At 40.8% G+C, this 23534-nt stretch overlaps 1 protein-coding gene across 1 annotated transcript in view; it reads left to right on the forward strand.

The window, feature by feature from the left end:
- Window positions 1-23155, forward strand: part of nfatc1 (nuclear factor of activated T cells 1) — a 252670-nt gene extending 229515 nt beyond the window's left edge. Inside the window, 1 exon segment of the mRNA XM_055634764.1 lies at window positions 19998-23155. Within this exon segment, the coding sequence (XP_055490739.1) occupies window positions 19998-20053 (56 nt within the window). The 3' untranslated portion in view covers window positions 20054-23155.
- Window positions 23156-23534: the final 379 nt, after the last annotated feature.

Below are 23534 nucleotides of genomic sequence, written 5' to 3' on the forward strand. Positions count from 1 at the left end.
CAACATGAAAGGAATTCATGAAAAATGGAGCCCTTATCCCCTTTGTCTCTTCAAGTCACATAACACATCTTGCAATTTATCAGGAATCTACTTGATTGGGATCTAAGAGATGATGGGATTGAAATAAAGCTGCTAAATCATGAAATAAGGGAGGGTGCTTTGGCATCAGATGGAGATTCCCAGAAGTCTATTGTTAAAAAGAAGTAACAGCAGAGTGAAAGTAATCTTGTGAGGGTTTTAAGCCCCCTAGTGTCGGATTATAAAACACCTCTGATTTTATATACATTTGCTATTCAGTATAATACAAAGGATGAAATTACCTGTCTACTAAAATTAATTTAATTTTCTTTTATACACATTGTGTTATTTGAGAATTAAATTTTAAATGTGAAGCTCATTAATTTGAAGGTCCAATATCTTCTAATGTGAGATTCCTTCTACGTCTGATGAGCTGATTGCCTTGTCTTTCTTTCAGCAAATGTAAAGTGATTCAGAGGTTTTAATGACCAGGAGCACTTCATTAATCCTTCAAAATCTACCACAGGTGCATGCAGTTCGAATCAATACTTGAAATTGTGCTAAGTTATTATATGGCAAAATTATTTTTGATTAAACTGCAAATGATTTAGCAATGTGGAAACAGGAGCTGCAGGTACTTCTTACAGAAAAAAAGATACAAAGTGATGGAGTAACTCTGGAGGTCAGGCAGCATTCCTGGAGAAGATGGATATGTGACGTTTTGGGTCAGGACCCTTTTTCAGACTTAATAAATCAACAATAAATAATTTACCGACTTACACAGGATCATTATAAACTAGTCTTAACAATATATTTTTGCAACACAGATCAGGCCGATTGATTGTGTGACCATTTTTCATCTTGTGAAACATCTGTATTTATTCCACTGGGCTTGGTGGGCCGCAGGGCCTGTTTCCGTGCAGTATCTCTAAATTCTAAACTAAACTAAAGTAAACTGAGGAGGGAACTCAGAGCACCTGATGCTCTCTATCCTACACAAACTGTTCCCCATTTGTTGATGGCCTCTTGCAAACACTAAGATGAGGGCAGCATCTCATCTTCCATTTGGGCCCAATAGACAGTAGGTGCAGGAGTAGGCCATTCGGCCCTTCGAGCCAGCATCGCCATTCAATGCGATCATGGCTGATCATCCACAATCAGTACCTGCCTTCTCCCCATATCCCCTGACCGCTATTTTTAAGAGCTCTATCTAGCTCTCTCTTGAAAGTATCCAGAGAACCGGCCTCCACCGCCTTCTGAGGCAGAGAATTCCACACTCACAACTCTCTGTGATAAAAAGTATTTCCTCGTCTCCATTCGTAATGGCTTACCCCTTATTCTTAAACTGTGGCCCCTGGTTCTGGACTCCCCCTAACACAACAAGGCACATTGTAGCCTTCCAGATTCAATATTGAATTCTACAACGTCAGCTAACTCACTCTATCTGTCTGCATTCAGAACTGGTTCTGGCTGCTGTAAGACATCCATCTGTTATATCGGCTCAAATTCTTCCAATTTTTAATCACTTTTGCATTATAACTCTTTAAATGCCCTCATCTCTTAGCTTTTATCCATTTACTCTCTCTCAAAATGTCCTATTAATCCACTGACGAGATGACCTCGTGTCCCTTTGGCAATCCTGCCTTTACCCTACCAGAGATTGTCTTAACCATCTCTCCCTGACCTTCTCTGTAACTTAAAACTATAGTAAGCCTTCATTAATCTGGTACACTCTAGACTTCATTGGTGCCAGACTGGCACATTTTCTGGAATAATGGATGTTTTTTTATCAATGCTGTTAATTTATCGTTTTAAAGGTGTTATGCAGTAACATTTCAGTAAGCACCAGTACGTCTAAATAAAGTGTTGGGAACAGAGTCAGGTGAGTTTCAGGAGAGGATGGACAATAGAACTAAGTAGGTTTAAAGGAAGAGTAGGCACCAAGACCACAGTAAGTGAAAGGGAATGCGGAACCAAAACCACGACAAGTGGTCTGAAGCATTAGAAGTGAGGAACCAGCAAATGTTCGGGTGAACAAGGGAAAAACGACCCAACAAGTGGAAGAGGGTGTGGGAACCAGGGTTTTATTTGCAACAAGTGGTTTTATTACTCATGATAGTTTGAAACCAGCATTGATACTCCTATGACTCCAGAGTTCCGTCTATAGATCTAATCTAATGTGACAGCAAATCTTCTTGCATATAGCAACTGGAGAAACTTGTCATTTAATTCCCATTTGTTGCAAGAGAGATTTGTCTGTAATGGATTTGATATGAGCAGCTTTGTCCATAATGCTGGAACAATTAACCAATCCTTCATTTATATTCAGGTTGAATTAAAACAGATGTAAAAATAAAGATAGTCTGCCGTCAAATTTTGAAAAGAGCCTGGGAGGGTCGGTATTATGAAATGATGCCATTAATGAAGTTCTGTTTATTATTGATAACTGGTTTGGAGAATGGAAAGCTCTCCACAATTCAGTAATATAAGACTAATTAGAATTAAATAACCTAAAAAATTGCAAAGCTGGTGATATTCTTCCAGTTGTCTGCAATGCTCCACTTTCATGGTCTCTGTGAAAGGCGGTTAGAATTCCACGATCCTTTACACTTAATTCTAATAAAATCTTACCAACCCACACCTCTTGGATATGGGGGAAACCCAGCCAGGAAACCCCCACCATGGAGCAGCACCACTTTCAATGGGTGATTCAGATAGAAGACAATTGCTTTAGGTTTGATTTCTGATTATCTGTAACCCACAAGGCCTTGAGCATACCAGTATCACAGGGTGTAAGATAGTGCTAGAAATTCAGAATGATTTGATTCCCTTTAAACATAGAGAACAGTAACTTGGTATAGTAATGAACTGAAAAGTGTGTCATCTTATAAAGATTCATCTTCCAACTTGCACCACCCCACTATAATGCAACCACGTGAAGTAGGAAACATGGCACAATTTGTACAGAAAGCTGCCACAAATAGTATTAATCAGATAATTGATTTTATTGATTTGAGGATTGAATATTGGCCACAACCCCTGAATTAATCTCCATGTCATTCTTAAAGATAGTTCCAAGAGTTGCTTGCATCTACCTGAGCAAGGAAATGCTTATGTTATTCTCATCTAAAAGACAGTTCCATCCACTCTGCACTGTGAAGCATTGGTCAAGTGTTCAAACCCAAGTGAGAACTCAACCCATTCCTGTTCAACAATGCAGTTGCTATCTGACCTGCAGAGAAAGCCCCCGCTATCCGCGTCAAAGTGGCCAAAGCTTCCACCTGTCCCAGTGGCACTTTGCTGTTGACTAACAGTAAAAAGTACCTATCCGATCTGGTATGTTATCCACTTGAACAGTGAGCACTGCACTAATAAGTGGTAAGAGTTCATTGAGGTTTGGGGCAAACTTGTCATGAACAAATTTGCAGATGACACAAAGCTGGGTGGCAGTGTGAACTGTGAGGATGCAGGGCAGGGTGACTTGGACAGGTTGGGGGAGTGGGCAGATGCATGGCAGATGAAGTTTAAAGTGGATAAATGTGAGGTTATCCACTTTGGTATCAAAAACAGGAAGGCAGATTACTATCTAAATGGCGTCAAGTTGGGAAAAGGGGAAGTACAATGGGATCTGGGGGTCCTTGTTCATCAGTCTATGAAAGTAAGCATGCAGGTATAGTAGGCAGTGAAGAAAGCGAAATGGCATGTTGGCCTTTATAACAAGAGGAGTCGAGTATAGGAGCAAAGAGGGCCTTCTGCAGTTGTACAAGGCCCTAATCAGACCACACCTGGAGTATTGTGTGCAGTTTTGGTCCCCTGATTTGAGGAAGGACATTCTTGCTATTGAGGGCGTGCAGCGTAGATTTACAAGGTTAATTCCCAGGATGGCAGGACTGTCTAAGCTGAGAGAATGAAGCGGCTGGGCTTGTACACTCTGAAGTTTAGAAGGATGAGAGGAAATCTTATTGAACCATATAAGATTTTTAAGGGTTTGGACACGCTAGATGCAGGAAACAGGGGTACTGATTGGGGATGATCAGCCATGATCACATTGAATGGCGGTGCTGGCTTGAAGGGCTGAATGGCCTACCCCTGCACCTATTGTCTATTGACTAGTGTCTATTGTCTATTGGGGCCTTCTGGAAATTAGCTTGCTAGTTGACTTTCAATCAGTTGGGCTTCTAGCTAGCTATATTCTGGTCTGCTACTGTTTTAAAATAAAAGAAAACTGCAGATGTTGGAAATCTCAAACAAAAATGTTGGAAATACTCAGCAAGTTGGGCAGCATCTATGGAAAGAGAAATAGTGTCATCTTTCCAAGTCAAATATCCTTCATCAGAACTGGAAAATTCTCTGTTACGAGCCATTATAAACTCACACATGCCTCCAAAGGAGCATGCCAGCATGTTATAATTTGACATTCATCTCATGATATCATCAACAGGGTTAGCCTGCGGGTATGCATTTACAAATATGTTAAACCTAATGCAAATGTATAAGCATTTTTGCTTTGCTGGTATTTGATATCGGTTGAAAATTTGACTCGGTAAATGGATCACATTTTGCCGTTCTTCTTAGAGTCAGATTTTATTATAAGGCTTTAATACTCTGTGCATAGGAGTATAATTTATTCCACCACATATTTGGTGACCCAAATGGTTAGTTCAGTTTAGTTTATTATTGACAAGCTTACCTAGGTAGTGAAAAACTTTTGTTTGCATGCTATCTAGTCAAAGAAACAACTATAGATCAATCTAGCATTCCAAATGATGTTTGACACTGTGCACTCGCTTGCTGTTCATTGGTCGTTGTCACTTGTTCTCGACAAAGACCTAGACATCTTGTGTATATTGCTGCCATGTGTCTGATTAGATCAATCTATGCTGGAAAGCTCCTTTCACACACGTGACAGAGCTATAGGAACGCTGTAGTATCAATGGTTAAGATTTTAAGACTTTAGAGATACAGCATGGAAACTGGCTCTTTGGCCCACCGAGCTCATGCTGACCAGCGATCACTCCCATACACTAGTACTATCCTACACACTTGGAACAACTTACAGAAGTTAATTAACCTTCAAACCTGTACGCCTTTGGCATGTGGGAGGCAACTGGAGCACCCAGAGAAAATGCATGGGCTACAGGGAGAATGTACAAACTATGCACAGACGGCACCCGTGGTCAGGATCAAACCCAGATCTCTGGCTCTTTAAGGCAGCAACTCTGCCAGCAGTGACACCGTGTGGTTCTTAATTCTCAAAATGTTCTCTTCCTCTATTCTAACTTCCTCATGTGAGTGAGCATTGCTTTGCTTTTCTTTTTGTTGTACATCAAACAGGACGATCCAATGCTTATCTTTCCCAGTGGTTGGGGTCACTGCACACACTTTTCAGGGATTTTTTAGTAGAGTCTTTGAATTGCTTTTTCTATCCAACATGTGATTGTTTGCCCTCAGTCAGCTCTCTGTCAAGTAGCTGCTGTGGTACTCTGTCATCAGATATTCAACTTGATGTGAAGTATTCTGCGCAGACAGGTCATATGGATGTGGTTAAGATGTTTGGCATGTCTGCTGTCCATGTCTTACACAGAATAAGGTGGGTATGCTAACAGCACAATACATCTTCTGCTTGGTCTTTAGCCTGACTCTTCATTCCCACACTTTACCTCAGTCTTCCAAAAGCAGAGCTGGCGTTGTTTGCTATCCTTGTATTAACTTTGTCACCAATGTTGACAGATCACAAGAGCATGCTGCCCAGGAACGTGATCTTATTGACAATTGAAAGCCTTTGAATATTCACAAGGATGTTTTTCTCTGTGAATGGGTGGGACCTTCCATCCATTCACAGTGTCTTCCACGGTGCATTCCGTTTTATGAGCTAATTATGTAATTTGTCACAAGCACTGGCAAGTTGGTCCAGATTTTCTTGCGTATCTATTTGTGTTGTGTGTACAGTCTTCAGAAAGATTTAGTTAAATCGACAAAGGTGGTATACAAGCTGCAGTTTTATTCTTGGCACTTATCCTAGAGTTTTTTTTGTCGTGAAGATCATGTCTACTATTCCATTCCCTTCAGAGAAACCACAGAGGTTTTCTGGAAGTAGGTGTCCCTCAAGGTGAGCGGTCAGTCTGTTTAACATAATTCTAGCAAGGATTTTACCGGCAGTCGGGACCAAAGAGATTCCTCTCTGATTAACGCAGACTTGATGATACCCCTTATGCTTGTGTAGATGAGTAATGGAGGCACCTTGAAGTCTTGAGTTGCTATTACCTTGTTCCATAGAACCAGAGGTAACTCTGCCAGCTCCTCAATCAACAGTGTGTCCTCCATCTTTGAAGACTTCTGCTGGTACAGCATCTGCTCCTGGAACCTATCCCCCTGATAATTATCACACTGACTTTTAAACTTCTGCAAGGTCTAGGATTTCAGCAAGAAGGAAATTTGTTGGAAATTGTGATATGTGATCCATTGCTTCATCACTAATTTTGGTCGATTGTTTTGGACAGAGTTTTGTTATTAGTAATAAGTATTAGACCATCTGTACTTAGTAGATTTGAACCACTACATGACTGAGGACCACGGACAGAGTTCAGATTGAAATTGTTATAGTCATTCTGATCATCATAGCTCTGTGTTTCATCTGTTTTATTACTGATATACAGATCCTGAATATTGCAGAGTATATTTTGGACTCTTCTCAGATTGTTGGGAAAGACATCCTTTTTATAAATGGATGTAGGATCGATCTAGTATGCTGTGTGAAGTTTGTGATTCTTGTGATTCAAGTTGGGACTTGATTTCATCATTTTCATCGAGCCAATTTTGGGTGGTTCTTTCCCTTGAATCCAAGCTTCCCACGTGCAGTTCTGTGTACGGTATCTCTCCATCCAAATTAATGTTGTTAGAATTCCAATCAATTAGTCTTGCCATTAAATACTTCACAATGGTAATAGAATTGCACATGTTTATTTAATCAGTCAAACTGGTATTGATAATTGCTTATCAGGTAACTCCACTTCAGTGTTTCCCTTCCACGATAATTCAAGATCAGAGATGGAGAACCTGTTTGACTATTGATAACCTGTTAACCTGGTTATTGGTTTCTTGGTCCTCCAAAATATTCCAAATGGAATTTAAACTGGAGGTGGTGAAGGGAGGGATTAAGCCAGGTTCGTCTTTCTCACTATAAAGTGTGGGTGTGATTGCATCGCAAACCAAGACTGCTTCTATTGATGTGTAGGAAGGAACTGCTGATGCTGATTTAAACCGAAAATAGACACAGAAAGCTGGTGTTACTCAGCGGGACAGGCAGCATCTCTGGAGAGAAGGAATGGTTGGCATTTCGGGTCCAGACCCCTCTTCAGACTGAAGAAGAGTCTCGACCAGAAACGGCACCCATTCCTTCTCTCGGGAGATGCTGTCTGTCCCGCTGAGTTACACCAGCTTTATGTGTCTGCTTCTGTTGATGATTGCTTTCTGTCTTGGCTGGGGAAGGCTCGGCCATTCCCTTTCTTGGCACATCATGCACATGGCGGGCACCAGAGTTTGTCAGGAGACCTGAAGTACTTCTGCCAATCCTGCGTTTTAAACACAAAAGGAACAGAGCCAATACAGTTGGGTTCAGACTTTTTTTTTTAAACTTAGTACATATCAGAAAAAAACCTGTTTGATTTCCCCTGCTGACATCACAATGCAAGCTTTCTTCAGGATGCAAACCACAGAAAGGAATCAAATACATTTCAAGACCATGGGCTAAATCTTGTGCCAGTATAGCATTCCGAGTATCATTTACGCTGATGTAGGTTCACAGATTTTATTCCTGAAACTTGACTGTTGGTTGTATGTACCTGTAGTTATCTTCCAACTCTGGGCAGCAATCCTTCAATCTAGGCAATTGTAGTACCAACTTGCTTACGTATTGCAACTAAGAAGGAAGTCACTAAGCCACTCATGTCTATGCCAGTTCCCAGCAGAACATTCCCGATCCCCACCGTATTTCCCCGCGACCTATTCTCTCTCTCATATGCCCATCAACTACCTCCTGATTTTCCCACCCACCTGCACTCTGGGTGAAAGGGGAGATAGAACGGTACCAGTTTGAGGTGGGTTAAGGGGATGAAGGTTGTCACAGAGTCACAGTCCCAGAGAGATACAGCATAGAAACAGGTCCTTTGACTCATCAAGTGCACATCAACCAGCAACGATCCACTTAGACCAATCCTACATTAATCCCATAATTTGTATTCTCCCCACATTTTATTCAACTCCCCGCAGATTCTATTATCCATCCATACATAATGGGAAATGAATAATGGCTAATTAACCTGAAATTGAAACACATGGAGGAACCCCAACTCAGAGCGAGAGTGTGCCAACCCCACATGTGTTCCCAAAGTCAGGATTGAACCCATCCCTGACACTGTGAGGCCGCACCTCTTCTAATTGTACCACTGTGAGGCAGTACTTCTTCTAACTGTGCCACTGTGCCAGGTTGAATTGAGGTAATAAGTGTTATTGCAAAGTGGAGTCATTTGGCAAAGCAGACACTCTCTGTCTGGAATGCTGGGAGGAAATGCAGGCTAGATGCAGGAAGATTGTTCCCGATGTTGGGGAAGTCCAGGACAAGGGGTCACAGCTTAAGGATAAGGGGGAAATCCTTTAAAACCGAGATGAGAAGAACTTTTTTCACACAGAGAGTGGTGAATCTCTGGAACTCTCTGCCACAGAGGGTAGTTGAGGCCAGTTCATTGGCTATATTTAAGAGGAAGTTAGATGTGGCCCTTGTGGCTAAGGGGATCAGGGGGTATGGAGAGAAGGCAGGTACGGGATACTGAGTTGGATGATCAGCCATGATCATATTGAATGGCGGTGCAGGCTCGAAGGGCCGAATGGCCTACTCCTGCACCTAATTTCTATGTTTCTATGTTTCTATGAAAGTGGGTTGGAATGAGAGTAGATTTAGAATTTTTTTAATTATTCATTCACGGGAGATGAAAGAAAATAGGATTCATTTAGGATTAGTGTAAGCGGGTATTTGATAGTCAACGTGGATTCAACGGGCCGAAGGGCCTGTGTCCAAGCTACATCTCTCTACGATTGCGTTTATTGTAGCATGTTTTCCCCATCCCCCATTACTTGAGAAGGGGCATTGAACTCCTTTGTTGAACTAAGGCAGCCTTTATGGCAGGTTCCCCCCTCTTGTTCATAGGCTTCTAGAAATCAGGATGAAAGACATGGTGGCGGCAGCTAAATGTATTTGTAATCCAGTTCAGTGTGCTGCTTGAAAGACGACTCGCAGCTGATGGTATTCCCACACGCTTTACTGCTCTGGTTCTGCTGGGAAGGAGAGAGTGTGCTTGTTGGCTGTAAACTGCTCAGCCTTGGAAGGGGTAGAAAGGGAGACAGAAGATTGTGAAAGTTGCTCTGTGTGGGCTCCGAGTCTTTGACCACCAGAGCAGTTCTGCACAAAAGGTTCAACACAACACGTTTCAAAAACAGAATTGAACTTAACTGGGCCAAGAAAGTTGACAGCTGGCGTAAAACATTCAGCAGAGACAGCATATGTTTCTAAAGTTATCATTTGCACAACCCACAACCATAGTTGCAAATTTGTGCTGTGTATCGCCAGCACTTTTTTAAAATCCATTTTCCCCCAAACTAGAAGGTAGGAACTACACAGTGGCTTCAGAGGAGGGAACTGAATTTGATGTGTTGTAGGAAGGAACTGCAGATGTTGCTTTAAACTGAAGATAGACACAAAATGCTGGAGTAACTCAGCGGTACAAACAAACAGCTCTGGATAGAAGTAATCGGTATCGTTTGCAAGTCGAGACTCTCGACCTGAAACGTCACCCATTCCTTCTATCTAGATATGCTGCCTGACCCTCTGAGTTACTCCAGCATTTTGTGTTTGTCTTGAATTTGATGCGAGCCTGCCTTGTGCTAATGTTTCCTGGTCACATTAGCTGCATTTAATATGACTTGGTTTATTTGTGATATTTTACTCTGTCCAAACATACATTGTTAATGTTAACACAGAATCACAGTTACTGTATACTTGCATATTTGCTTTGGCTCAACATCCATTTGGAAATGCTTTCGAATTCCAAATTTTCCAAATTTTCAAACAATAACCTGCTCCTGACATTGGAACTCTTCACACTGAAAGTCGAGCTTTAATTATTTTCCATTCTAGCTTTGGTCTGCCACACCCAAAGCTGCCACCCCCTCACGGAGAAAACTCCCGGCTACTATTCCACCTATTGTCCCAGATGGACAAACTGAGACCTAGAACTTAGCATGAGCAGGTACATTGGAGGCAAACCTTGTCCAAATACCAAACAATGTGGAATGGGGTCCTTTGAAGGTGATGGGAAGATTGGTAAAGTTGGCAGAGAGGAAACACATCATAACGGGTGCCCAGTAAAGCTATGGTGGTAAACACTCGGCCCTCTTTCAAGATACCCTCAATCATGATCTTTATCTTGATCTTACCATTTTACATTTCATTGAGTTATTCTTGCTTTCAGAATGTGGTGCATGCTTTATAGAAACATAGAAACATAGAAAATAGGTGCAGGAGTAGGCCATTCGGCCCTTCGAGCCTGCACCGCCATTCAATATGATCATGGCTGATCATCCTGTACCTGCCTTCGCTCCATACCCCCTGGTTCCTTTAGCCACAAGGGCCACATCTAACTCCCTCTTAAATATAGCAAATTAACTAGCCTCAACTACCTTCTGTGGCAGAGAATTCCACAGATTCACCACTCCCTGTGTGAAAAAAAAATTCTCATCTCGGCCCTAAAAGATTTCCCCCTTATTATAAAACCTAGAACCTTAAAATTTGAAACCTAATCCTCAGTATACCATTGGCACCTTGATTCAAATTTCTGATCATCACCAATATCACTCATCCCAGAAATGGATAATGACAAGAAAAACTGGGCAGAGAGCAACACGGGTCAAACACACGTAACAGTTGTCCTCCAGTAGGCAGTGGTGTGGATTTTCTTTTCATTTAGGGAAGTGGACACCAAAGATTTCTTAACCTCAGAATAAGTTTGTGGCCTTCTTGAACTCTTGCTGTTCTTGAGATGTTGGTTAGAATGATAGAGTCATAAAATTATACCTGTACCACACAGAAACGGGATCTTCAGCCCAATTCAACCATGCCCACATATGCGAGTCCCATTTGCCCAGGTTTGACTCATATCCCTCAAATCCTTTCTTATCCACAGATAATCCCACAATGCTATTAATGGACTCATGGAAGAAGCCCATATAGTCACAGAGAGAATGTATAAACTCCATATAGACAGCACATAAGATCAAGGTCTAACCCAGGTTGCTGTAGTGTGATGGTCAGCCAACATGCCACTGATTAAATAATTAAGTAATCCCTACTGCATCTCTGAGTTTTAATTTACAGATACCTCCAGCTAGTATGCATTCATGGTATGCAGCCAGATAGTATGCAGTCCTTCTGATCTGAGTCTTGTGAATGATGGAACAGACTGTGAGTTGTCTGTTGCTGAAAATGCAGCCTTTGTCTTGCTCTCCTATACATGGTTGTGTTGTGGGGGGTCCTATTCAGCTTCTGGTGGCCATACAGATATTGGTGACACTGCTGTACGAAGTCTAGAGTCATAGAGAGATGCAGCACATGTGAAGGCCCTCTAGCCACCGAATCTATGCCAACCATCAACCATACATATTACTGACAATATTCCTCACCCAATCTGTCTTAAAAGAGGAACCCGATCCACTGCTAATGTAGGTGATTCTTAATCGTACTCTGATAGAACCGGCTTGAAGGGCCGAGTGGCCTCCTCCTGCACCTATTTTCTAGAACCTGCTAAACACTCCAGAGAAAGGAAAAATAAGAATGGTAAATACCTATTGCCCTGGTGAAGTACACATCCAATGAATGAAGAGGAGGATAAACAGGGTTAAACTCTGTAGGATTGTTAATAACTCCTGAGTTAAGGATGGTCTAAGATTGATTTCACTTTCTGGAAACCAGGCTTCTAGGATTCACGGTATAGCCTCCATCACTCCTATAAAAATTCTCTCTTTCTCTGGCAACATGTTGAAATCGATTGCTTTCCCACCACATTCATTTTTGGAAGCTCCACTGTAAGAAGATATTGACATCTGGAAAAGAGTAAAGAGATTTCCAGGAAGTGCCTGATTATGAGGCCTTGCAGTTGCAGAGTAAACCTAAGGTTCTTAGTTGGGAAGGGGAGATTTAGAGGAGAATTATTCCAAGTAATGATGGACTTCAATGGAGCAGAGGAGAAGAAATTAATTCCAGGGACAGGAGAGTATTACACCACATACCTAATACAATTGGTGAAGGCCAATTAGAAAAGAAAGGCGAGATTGTATGAGAAGGACTCTGTTACCTAAAAGGGCAAACGCAATCAATTAAAAATTGGAAGCACTGATGAGATATGAAGAAAAAGGACTAGAGTAACATAGAAACATAGAAAATAGGTGCAGGAGTAGGCCATTCGGCCCCTCGAGCCTGCACCGCCATTCAATATGATCATGGCTGATCATCCAACGCAGTATCCTGTTCCTGCCTTCTCTCCATACCCCCTGATCCCTTTAGCCACAAGGGCCACATCTAACTCCCTCTTAAATATAGCCAATGAACTGGCCTCAACTACCTTCTGTGGCAGAGAATTCCAGAGATTCACCACTCTCTGTGTGAAAAAAGTTTTCCTCATCTCGGTCCTAAAAGATTTCCCCCTTATCCTTAAACTATGACCCCTTGTTCTAGACTTCCCCAACATCGGGAACAATCTTCCTGCATCTAGCCTGTACAATCCCTTAAGAATTTTGTAAGTTTCTATAAGATCCCCCCTCAATCTTCTAAATTCTAGCGAGTACAAACCGAGTCTATCCAGTCTTTCTTCATAAGAAAGTCCTGACATCCCAGGAATCAGTCTGGTGAACCTTCTCTGTACTCCCTCTATGGCAAGAATGTCTTTCCTCAGATTAGGAGACCAAAATTGTACACCATACTCCAGAATTGGCCTCACCAATACTTGTACAATTTTAACATTACATCCCAACTTCTATACTCAATGCTCTGATTTATAAAGGCCAGCACACCAAAAGCTTTCTTTACCACCCTCTACATGAGATTCCACCTTCAGGGAACTATGCACAGTTATTCCTAGATCCCTCTGTTCAACTGTATTCCTCAATTCGCTACCATTTACCACGTACGTCCTATTTTGATTTGTCCTGCCAAGATGTAGCACCTCACATTTATCAGCATTAAATTCCATCTGCCATCTTTCAGCCCACTCTTCCAAATGGCCTAAATCTCTCTGTAGACTTTGGAAATCTACTTAATTATCCACAACACCACCTATCTTAGTATCATCTGCATACTTACTAATCCAATTTACCACACCATCATCCAGATCATGACCAAGTTGACATAAGATGTGGAATTGGCAGTTCCATGGGAAGATGAAGAAGATTATGAGAGGAAAAAGACCAAGTACTCTGAATTGGCAACTGAAGCTGCCCAGAATGGCTGGAAGACCAAGATTTTCCCTGTTGAAGTGGGATGCAGGGGATTTGTTGCTACATCTATGACCAGGCTATTAAAGAAAATGGAGGTGAGGGGTCGCTCCCTCCAACAAGCAATCAAATAATTATCAAATTCTGCAGAAAAAAACAGCAATTGGTTTTGGATCAAAAGGAGAGACAACAATTGGGCTTCAAGATGAAGACAGGAGGGTATGGAACTGAGGCGGTGTAGCTGGGACGCCAGGTATCACCATTGAGCCCTCTAGAGATGTTGCGAGCTTATCAATGTAACGTGAAAGAAGGAGGGTGCCCACCTGATGACCCCAATGACGTACCTACCCTACCTTTCACCACTCCAATCCCACTGCAAATAGCAAAAGTGCTGACTTACAATACAAAAATATACAATACCGTTTATTTGTCATTTGAACCTCACATGAAGTTCAAACGAAATTTGGTTTCTGCAGTCATACAAGTAAAGAACTAAGACACACACCAATACAATTTACACAAACATCCATCACAGTGAATCTCCTCCTCACTGTGATGGAAGGCAAAGTCTTGTCTCTCCCCTGCTCTCCATTCCTCTCCTGAAGTCAAAGTCAAAGCCCCCGGCGGGTGCTAGCAAGTCCCACAGCGACTTAAAGCCGCGCCGGGCGATGTAAGGTCCTGCTCCGGATCCCGATATTGGAGCCCCCGGCGGGCGCTAGCAAGTCTGCGGCTATTTAAAGCCGCGCTGGGCGATGTAAGGCCCTGCTCCGGGTCTTGATGTTGCAGCCCCCGGCGGGCGTTAGCAAGTCCCGCAGCCGTTAAAACCGGGCCGGGCGATGTAAGGCCCCGCTCCAGGTCACTTTCAACCCCGCAATTCGAGCGAAGGAAGTCGCCGTTGCGGGTGCCCCGCAAAGCAGTCTCCCACCGGGGACCCGCGAGCTCCCGGTGTCACCATCCACCGGAGTCGGGTCGCAGCAGCGCGCCACCACAGCTTTCCACGCTCCGAAACTGGCCAACTCCACGATGGTAGGTCCGCAGCTCCGGAGGCTCCGTGACTTGAGCTGTCGTTTCGGTTGGAGGCCGCTCCACGGTGCTAGGCCCCAACGGCAACGGAGACCCGACAGGGAAAGGTTGGGTCCCCGTACGTGGATGAGATTTAAAAGTTTCCCCCCACCCCCCCCCCCCCCCCCCCCACCCCCACACATACACAGTCAAAAACCCACCACAAACTATACACTCAACAGGACTTATGACAGGGATTGAAACATCGTCATATTAGCTCTACCCTTCCACAGAGCCAATCCATGTTTGAGAGTATGCATGGCTTCTTTTCATTCTGTATCACTTGATGTTCCCCTCCTCATGCATGGGTGAAGGCCTTATATTTTTTGACATGTACACCATTAATTTTCACATCATAAGGTCACCTGCAGTTGCTGTGGTGTCAAAAACCAGTCACAGTCTTCCAACGTGTTGCTATCTCTTATTTCCTCAGAAGGGATGGGGACACAAGCCACATCAAAAATGCCAGTACATTTTCCGGAGTTGGTTCCATGACGTGGTCATTCCAGTACACGTTTCTGAAAAAAATAACTATTTTAAGCAGCCGTTGGAAGCGCAAACAAGTGACATCTTCACTGACATTTTGGTTATCTCATCTAAATCAGAATAAGAGATATGAGATTGTTTGTGTGGTGTTAACTTGATCCTGCCACATTTAGTCATTTCCTTTCTCGACTGCCAAAGAACACAGAAAGATAAATGCACAGTCTGAGTGTGGGAAACACACTGTGGGGACACTGTGCAGGAAAAAATGGGGTTTTATTTTTGAAAAATCTCAACAAAGGGAAACAGTCAGGGGATAAGCAGATGGGCTGATGTTAACTGATAAGCCAGCACTGCGTCACACACAGAGTCCAATGAACAAAACCATAACTGGTGTTTCTGAATTAGAGAAAGAAGGAAAATGATGCTTCACACTTTCCAACGCACTATTTCATGTGAAAAACAAAGGCTGTGCGGTTATTACTTTATTTACACCTGTCGCTTTACAAACGGGATTTCTAGAGTGTGTATCCTTATGAAACTGTTCCTGGTACTAGGGAAATGAAGCATTCTGAAAATCTGCTCAGTTGGTTTTAAACTAATGGATCCGGCTACTGTGCCCTTTTGGGTCAGTGCTACACCATCCAAAGTGCATTGGGAGCATTACATAGGAATTAAAGCTAAATCATTCAGGGGAGAAATCAGAAAGGGCTGCTTCAGGCAAAGGATGTTGGAAATATGGAACCCTGTCAATTGGAAATTGCTTTGAGTGTTTCTTGCTGGGTTGGCTCTTACGAAATGGGGAGCAAGGTGGGGAAGATAGAATGGTGATGCCTTTCAGCCGTGATCTAATTCCAAGGAGCAATAAGCTCAAATGTTACGTCCCTTCAGTGTTGTGCCTACAACTTCTCTGCAATGTGGTTAAAAGAAAGAACGCTCACTCTTCTGTATAAGCAATGTCTATTTATAGGCATAACCAATTCTTTCTAATACCACCAAGTAATTAATCATCTAGAAATGTTCCTGTTGTAGTCAGTGAGCAATGGCAGTTGTGGTTGATTCCGATTAATTTGCATCTTCACCAGTTTCTAATGTTCCTACCTAACGTAAGTGAGAAAGAAAAATAATCTTTCTAAACCACGATATATGTGTGGGATTTTTATCACCTCCTGCATTGAGTTGGATTTATAGATAACATTGTGGTTCAGTTTCAGTTTAGTTTATTGTCACGTGTACCGAGGTACAGTGACAAGCTTTTGTTGCATGCTAACCAGTCAACAGAAAGAGAATACATGATCATAATTGATCCATTTACAGTGTATAGACACGTGATAAGGGAATAACATTTAGTGCAAGGTAAAGCCAGCAAAGTGCGATAATAGATAGTCTGAGGGTCACCAAAGAGATAGATAGTAGATCAGAGGTGCACAAAAATGCTGGAGAAACTCAGCGGGTGCTGCTCTCTGGTTGTGGTAGGATGATTCAGTTGCCTGTTAACAGCTGGGAAGAAACTGTCCCTGAATCTGGAGGTTCCATCCCTTTTGCCTGATGGGAGAGGAGAGTGAGGGGAGTGACCAGGGTGCGACCCGTCCTTGATTATGCTGCTGGCCTTGCCGAGGCAGTGTGAGATGTAAATGGTGTCAAAATTGAGTCATGGAGTCATTTAATAGATTGCTCAATATACAACACATACTTGAGTTGAAAGGCTAAGATAATGACTGATTATTTATTTATTTATTTATATATTTTTTTAAATTTTATTTTTATTAGCAGTACAGTAAATCACATTAATACATCGCATATATCTTATTACATTATGTTGTACCACTTCATTTTTTGAGCTTTAAAAAAGATAGAAATAAAAGAAGTAAGGAAAGTAAGCAAGAATCGTGAAGGTGCAGGAAAGTGTTGGGAGAAGAGAACCCCTTAGGGAAGGAATTAGAGAAGGAAGTAAAGAAAAGAAATAAGACCCTAGAAAGAAAAGAAAAAAAAGAAGAAAGGAAAATCAATCGCTCTATTGTAACACAAAACTCCGCAAAAAAGGATATACCAACCGTGTTTTTATTAAAAATTTATTTTATACCCCCCATTACCAGGACCTGGTAGCCTTTATGTTTTAACTTATTATTGCACCTTATGCTTGTAATAGTTCCATAAATGCAGACCACGTCTTTTGGAAGTGATCTGCTTTGCCTGCTAGGAGGAGTCTCATCTCTTCCAAGTGTAGTGTTTCGAACATGTTTGAAATCCACATTTTTGTTGTTGGTATTGGAGCATTTTTCCAAAATTTAAGTATAAGCTTTTTTCCCATTATTAGCCCATAATTAAGTAAGTTCTTTTGAAACATATTTAATTCTGGGTTACCTTCCGATATTCCAAAAATGATCCATTCTACTTTGGGTAGTAGTTTTGTTTTAAATAATTTTGTAAAGATTTCAAATATTTTGCTGATTATTTATTTCGTTGAGTTCTGAAACTTGAACAAAATGGAAGTATGTCAATCTGTAATCTCACCTCATTCTTGGTTGCATGCTTAATGTCTGCACTTTTAAGTTCAGAATCTCAATTTGCAGTAGTATTATTTACAGATTAAACAAGTGTATAAATTCCTTTATTGCACAGTGGGTCCCAAATTCATGCAACCAGAAGCAACATACTGAAGAAAGTCTATTCAATTGATTTTGATTAAGCAGAGTTCTACAGTGAGGGATTGTTATGGGAATGGCATCATGTAACATGTGCATTGGTAACAAAGTATGACAAAAGAGCTGCTGGAGCAGTAACTCAAGCAATCCAGAAATCTAATAGGAAATTTAAATTAAGTTCATGAAACCAGAATTCAGATTTTTATTCAATAAAGCGATTATCAATAGAGTAAGCATGAAACTTTGTGAAACTTGATAGAGTGGTTGTGGAGAGTATGTTTCCTATAGGGGGAGAGTCTAGGACCAGAGGGCAAAGCCTCTGAATAAAAGGATGTACCTTTAGAATGGAGATGAGGTGGCATTTCTTTCGCCAGAGGGTGGTAAATCTGTGAAATTCATTGCCACAGACAGCGATGGAGGCCAAGTTGTTGGCTATTTTTAAAGCAGGGATTGAAAGGTTCTTGGTTAGTAAGGGCGTCAAACATTACGGGAAGGAGGCAGGAGATTGGGGTTGAAAGGGAAAAATAGATCAGCCATGATCAGCCATGATCAGCCATGGCAGAGCAAACTCAATGGGTCGAATGGCCTAACTCTGCTCCTATGCCTTGTGAACTTATGAAATCAGATGCTGGAAATACCTAATTGGTCAAGTGGCATCTGTGGAAAGAGAGTTTGTCTTTTTCAAGTTTCAAGTGGAAAAACCCTTCATCAGAACTGGGAAAAAAAGAAAAGTTAATTTTAATTTGTGGAGGGAGGGTTGGTTGAAGGTGATGTTCTACAAGACACGGAGAAGATCTTGGATAGGGTAAGGCCATAGTTACAAGGGAGATAAGCTGTAGATGTAATCATCAGGTTGATAGTTTTATGAGGCAAGATAGAGAGAGAGAACAAAAAATATAAATGGAGTGAAGTGAGGGAAGATAGATGGAAAGCATACAAGTAAAGGAATGTAAAGGCTGCAAAATATAGAACTATAGGCAATTTCTAGCAGGTCAGAACATGGAAATATTAACAGAAAAACTGGCTATGTTACAGGCAGAATTCAGCAGAATAGTCCAGTTCTGATATAAAGAAAGTGAGTAATCTGAAGTGGTAGAATTCACTCATGCATCCAGAAGACTGCAGTGTGCTCATGTGAAAGATGAGATGTTGTTTGCCATGGTTACGATGGGCCTTATTACAATAGTTCAGTTGGGTCAGAGTAGGAATGGGACATCGAATTAAAATGGCAGGCAGTGGCAAGCTCAAGGTGATCCTTACGGAGCAAATGCATAGTTGTCACTCAATCTGCATTGGGCTTTTCCATTAAACAAGAAACCACATTGTAAGCAATGCACTGGACTGGCAGAAGTTCATGTGGTGCATTGCTTCAACTGGAAGGTTGATTGGGTCCCTGGATGATAAGAATGGATAAGAAAAGGCAGATTCGGAGGAAGTGGAAGAACAGAATGAAGTCCTTATGCGAGGCAGAGTGGAAGGAAGTCTGGTTGAGAATGCCATGAGAGTCTGAGGGCATGTAATGGAAATCTGCTGGACATTTCCCACAGCTCTGCATTTCAGCTTTTAATACTCTTGTTGTGTTCTCTGTCTCAACAGCATACCTTTCTATCTGTCTGAAACTCTTCTTCTTTGTCGTCCTCCTCCTCCTCTTCCTCTTCCTCCTCCTCCTCTTCTTCCTCCTCCTCCTCCTCTTCCTCCTCCTCCTCTTCCTCTTCCTCCTCTTCTTCCTCCTCCTCCTCCTCTTCCTCCTCCTCCTCCTCTTCCTCTTCCTCTTCCTCCTCCTCTTCCTCTTCCTCCTCTTCCTCCTCCTCCTCCGGTCTATTCATCCCTCCACCACCATCTCTGCATCTTTTCTCCCTTTCCCAGGTCTGATGGAGGATCTTTAACCAGAATCTTAGCTCTGTTTCTCTTTCAACAGAAGCTGGCTGACCACTGAGTGTTTTCAGTGTTCAGATTCAAAGTACCTGCATTTTTGTGATTTATGAATCTGTGTAAAGCCCTAACTCATTCATTAATACCCTTTCAGGAAGGAATGTCCCATCCTTAGAAGGTCTGGTATAAATGCAAGTCCAGAGTGACAATAATATAGCTGAATCTTATTGGGAATAAGAAAACAACCATTTGCCCAAAGAGGAATTAGGGACAGGCAATGCATCTATATTCATCCAATGAACAAAATAAAGTGTATTAAAACAAAGCTTAAAATGCCTCACATGTACTCTTTGTAATAACCTTTCTTTTGGTTCTCCTCAGTAAATGAAATCATACGCAATGATCTCTCAAGTGCCTCTGTCCATGGACATTCGTAGTTAAAAATCGCTTCAAGACAATGGAGAGAATGAAGATGGTCCATTGTAGGCATCAAGATGTTGACCACGTAAAGACCACGGTCTACACTGCCTCAAAGAAAATTCATCAAATGTAAAAAACAAGCTTTTATTTCTCTTTTTTAGAAATAATTCGCGATGCAAACTGTTTTCTGTTTTCTAATGATGCAAGGATGTTGACTGATGAGCAGCCGATCATCCCAGTGAACTATTGTGTGGACGAATTCTCAATTCTGCCATGAACTGTCTTCCTGGATCATTCCCATGTGAAAATGTTTAAATAATTCCAAAGAATCAATAATGTTGCAAAGGAATGCATACAATGAAAATGATTAATTTAGAGGTTTTGAAGTATGCAGATAAAAGTGCCTTATGTTTACTTTTGTTATGGAAGGTTCCATCAGTTAAAATAATCAGTTTATAGAAATTAATATTAAAACAAGCCCTTTGTAGGAATATTTTATCAGCATAAAGAATTTAAAAGAAATTAATGTGAATTAGTAGGCAATTGACAATGTTTTTTACGAAGGAGATCATGCTTAGATTTTTAGTGAACGATGTGTAACTGTACATTGCATTTCAATTCAAAACAACTGATGTATTCAGTGACACTGTAAATCCATCCATCACTCCAATAGACAATTCCTGGTTTTGGCTGCCTGATCTATAGCTTGAGCCAGGATGTAATGTCATACATTGGATGGAATGAGACCTTACAAAAATTCCAAAAGACTCTGGAGATGGCCTTATAAAAATACTATCAATACCTCCAACGTCATGGCTATGCAGACCATAGTAAGATGTCATTGTACACTTCATAGGATTAAAGGATTCATTTTCCAAAATATGTTAACAAAATGACTAGATGTTTGGTATGTTTTGTGCTGAATTGTTTACTTATTGCCATTCTCTGTACATTCACAGATATGTTAAAATCTGCTATCTTTTACTGGTGTACCTTTGAGTTTGATATATTATATAACTCAAAGGATGGGTTTAGAGTTACTTCTTTTGTGCCAGTTAGGGAATATGTCATGAGAAAACCAATTTCAGATTTTATGCGCACAAAATGTTGAAAAGCAAAAACAATTACATTTTCAGTACATTAACAGAAATTGTCCTTTATGTATCAACTGTTACTAAAATATTCATTGCACGTCGGGAATTCAGTTCACGCTACCATCTATTCACATCTACTTACCAGTTTGCTTAATACCATGCGATTTCTGGACCAACTAGTTAGTGGGTGTTTTCTCTCTTAACGTACAAAGCTAGAATAAGCATAGAAGTGCATTTCCTTAACTTTTCCAGTTGTGTAAGCACTTTAGAAAGTACAGCACAGAACAGTACAAAGTAATCTGCCTCAACAGGTAACTTTAATTTTATTTTTTAATTCTTGAATCAAACTTAGACTTCTCAGCTCACTGTGCTGTAGAAAAAATGTTTAAACTTTATCTTAAATGCAACTTCTACTGAGCTATTTACATTAATGCTATGTTAAATCTTTAAACATTGTGCTTTTAATAATAGTGATTGCAGCTTTATAGTTAAAGTAGAATTTCAGACTATATAGCTTAACTGAAATTAAATAATCACTCCTTTATGTTATGTTTTTATAATAGATAGAGTTGAGTTCATATGGCATGTGTAAACTGCTACCATTTTGAGTGCCTTAACCATTAGTGCCCTCTTTATGCTTTGCCTGGGAATTACTTAATTGTTGTACTAGATCAATGTACCAAATCATGTTATTTAGTTCCTGTGCACATGAACCACAGATGACAAGTGTGGGGAACCGCTTCAGCAAAAAAGTGAAAACCAAATGGCAACAGATTGTTTGTGCTCCTGCTATTCCCTTATTGCAAATCTTACCACAAAGACATCTCAGTAGCATATTGTGAAGTGTTCAGGACATATGGTGGCAATACTTGTCCTGATTAAGAATTCTAACTAGGACAAGCTTCTGAGAATTCAGCTCCGGGGGGTGGGGGGTTGTTTCCTGGCTCTGAGGCATTGTATGCAATACAGCTTACCTGTTCAATTAGTGCAAACTGCCATTGTGTTGTTTAATGCATCTTTTTCTTCCTGATGCCTCTCAACCACTGCAATCCTTTGCACCTGTCCACACCACACACATTTAATTCCATTTAGGAAGAGATTTGTCTGATTGCTGTTCAAATAGTAGCTTCTGACAAATAAAATATAGGCTGGGAAAGGTAAGAGCAACTCACGTAAGTAACATTAAAACAAAAAGGAAAACTATGCTCAATTATGTGTGAGGATAATGTCAAGCATTTTCTCCATTTTATTTATGCCATTAATACAAGGTTACCAATTTTGTTTTATAATATAACTATTACCCCTAGGTCTGTTGTGTAGAAATATAATTAGGAGGAATGCTGAAATAGTTGTTTATACAACTTGTGTAGCAGGATAACTTTCTTCAACTATGTCTGAGCAGTAAATCCTGCAATCATGTTGCAGAAATGCAAAAAAAATGCAAAATTGCTTTTGTTAACGTAAAAAAAAAGTTTTGAAATGGCAGCTTATTGTTGCAATATATCTGCAGTGCATTAAATGTGATTACTTGCAATTTACTACAACTAGACTGGTTCAAGCCAATGGACCTTTGATAAGTTGCAGCCACTTCCAATCTCCTAAAACACCAGCTGCCTTCTTTCTTTTGTATAAGTAAAACCTGCTTCTTTTTAAATTGCATTTGCGCTGGATTTTATAGGGAAAAGACTGTTCTGACTTTCTATGAGTATTCCCAGAAGGAAACCGGAGGAGAGGCTGGACTTGGAATATACATTAGAATGTATAATAACTCTGACTTACTGGTTGAAGCCTCTAGAGCAAAACACACGCCACTTTTTCACTTAATTTCAGGAATGGCTCTTAAGTTAAATAGACAAAGTTCCTGCATTGTGTGTTGTGTCTCTCATGTTCTCCAAAGCTTCTATTTTCCTGTATATTTGTATGTTTTTTGTTTTTTTTTGCATTCTTGCTGTTAGTGTAACCTGTTTAATGGAAATTATGCAAATATTTTCTACATGTAATATATAATAAAAGCACACTTTGAAGTATTGCACTGTTCTTTTATTCCCTTTTCTACAGAAGAAATTGCTGGCATTGATTCTGTTCAAATATTAAGCTATCTTTGTTGCGCTGGTGGTATATCTTTAATTGAAGCTCCACTTTTACAAAGACCAGTACCAGTTTGCAGTTACATTCTACCTTTTACAGCGACTTTCATTGATATGGCATATCATCTCAGTTAAACAGACCAAAGCACTTCATGGAAGTATTATCACACAAAATGTCCTCCCATGTCACATTAGGAGATTATAAAATAGGTTAGCATAAAGTTTTAAGAAGCATGTTAAAGGGAGGGCAGAGTTGAAGATATTTAGATGGGGAATTCCAAAAGTTAGAATGTGGGCAGCATAAGTTGCAGCAGATG

The sequence above is a fragment of the Leucoraja erinacea genome, chromosome 4 (assembly GCF_028641065.1).
Source record: "Leucoraja erinacea ecotype New England chromosome 4, Leri_hhj_1, whole genome shotgun sequence".
NCBI lineage: Eukaryota > Metazoa > Chordata > Chondrichthyes > Rajiformes > Rajidae > Leucoraja > Leucoraja erinaceus.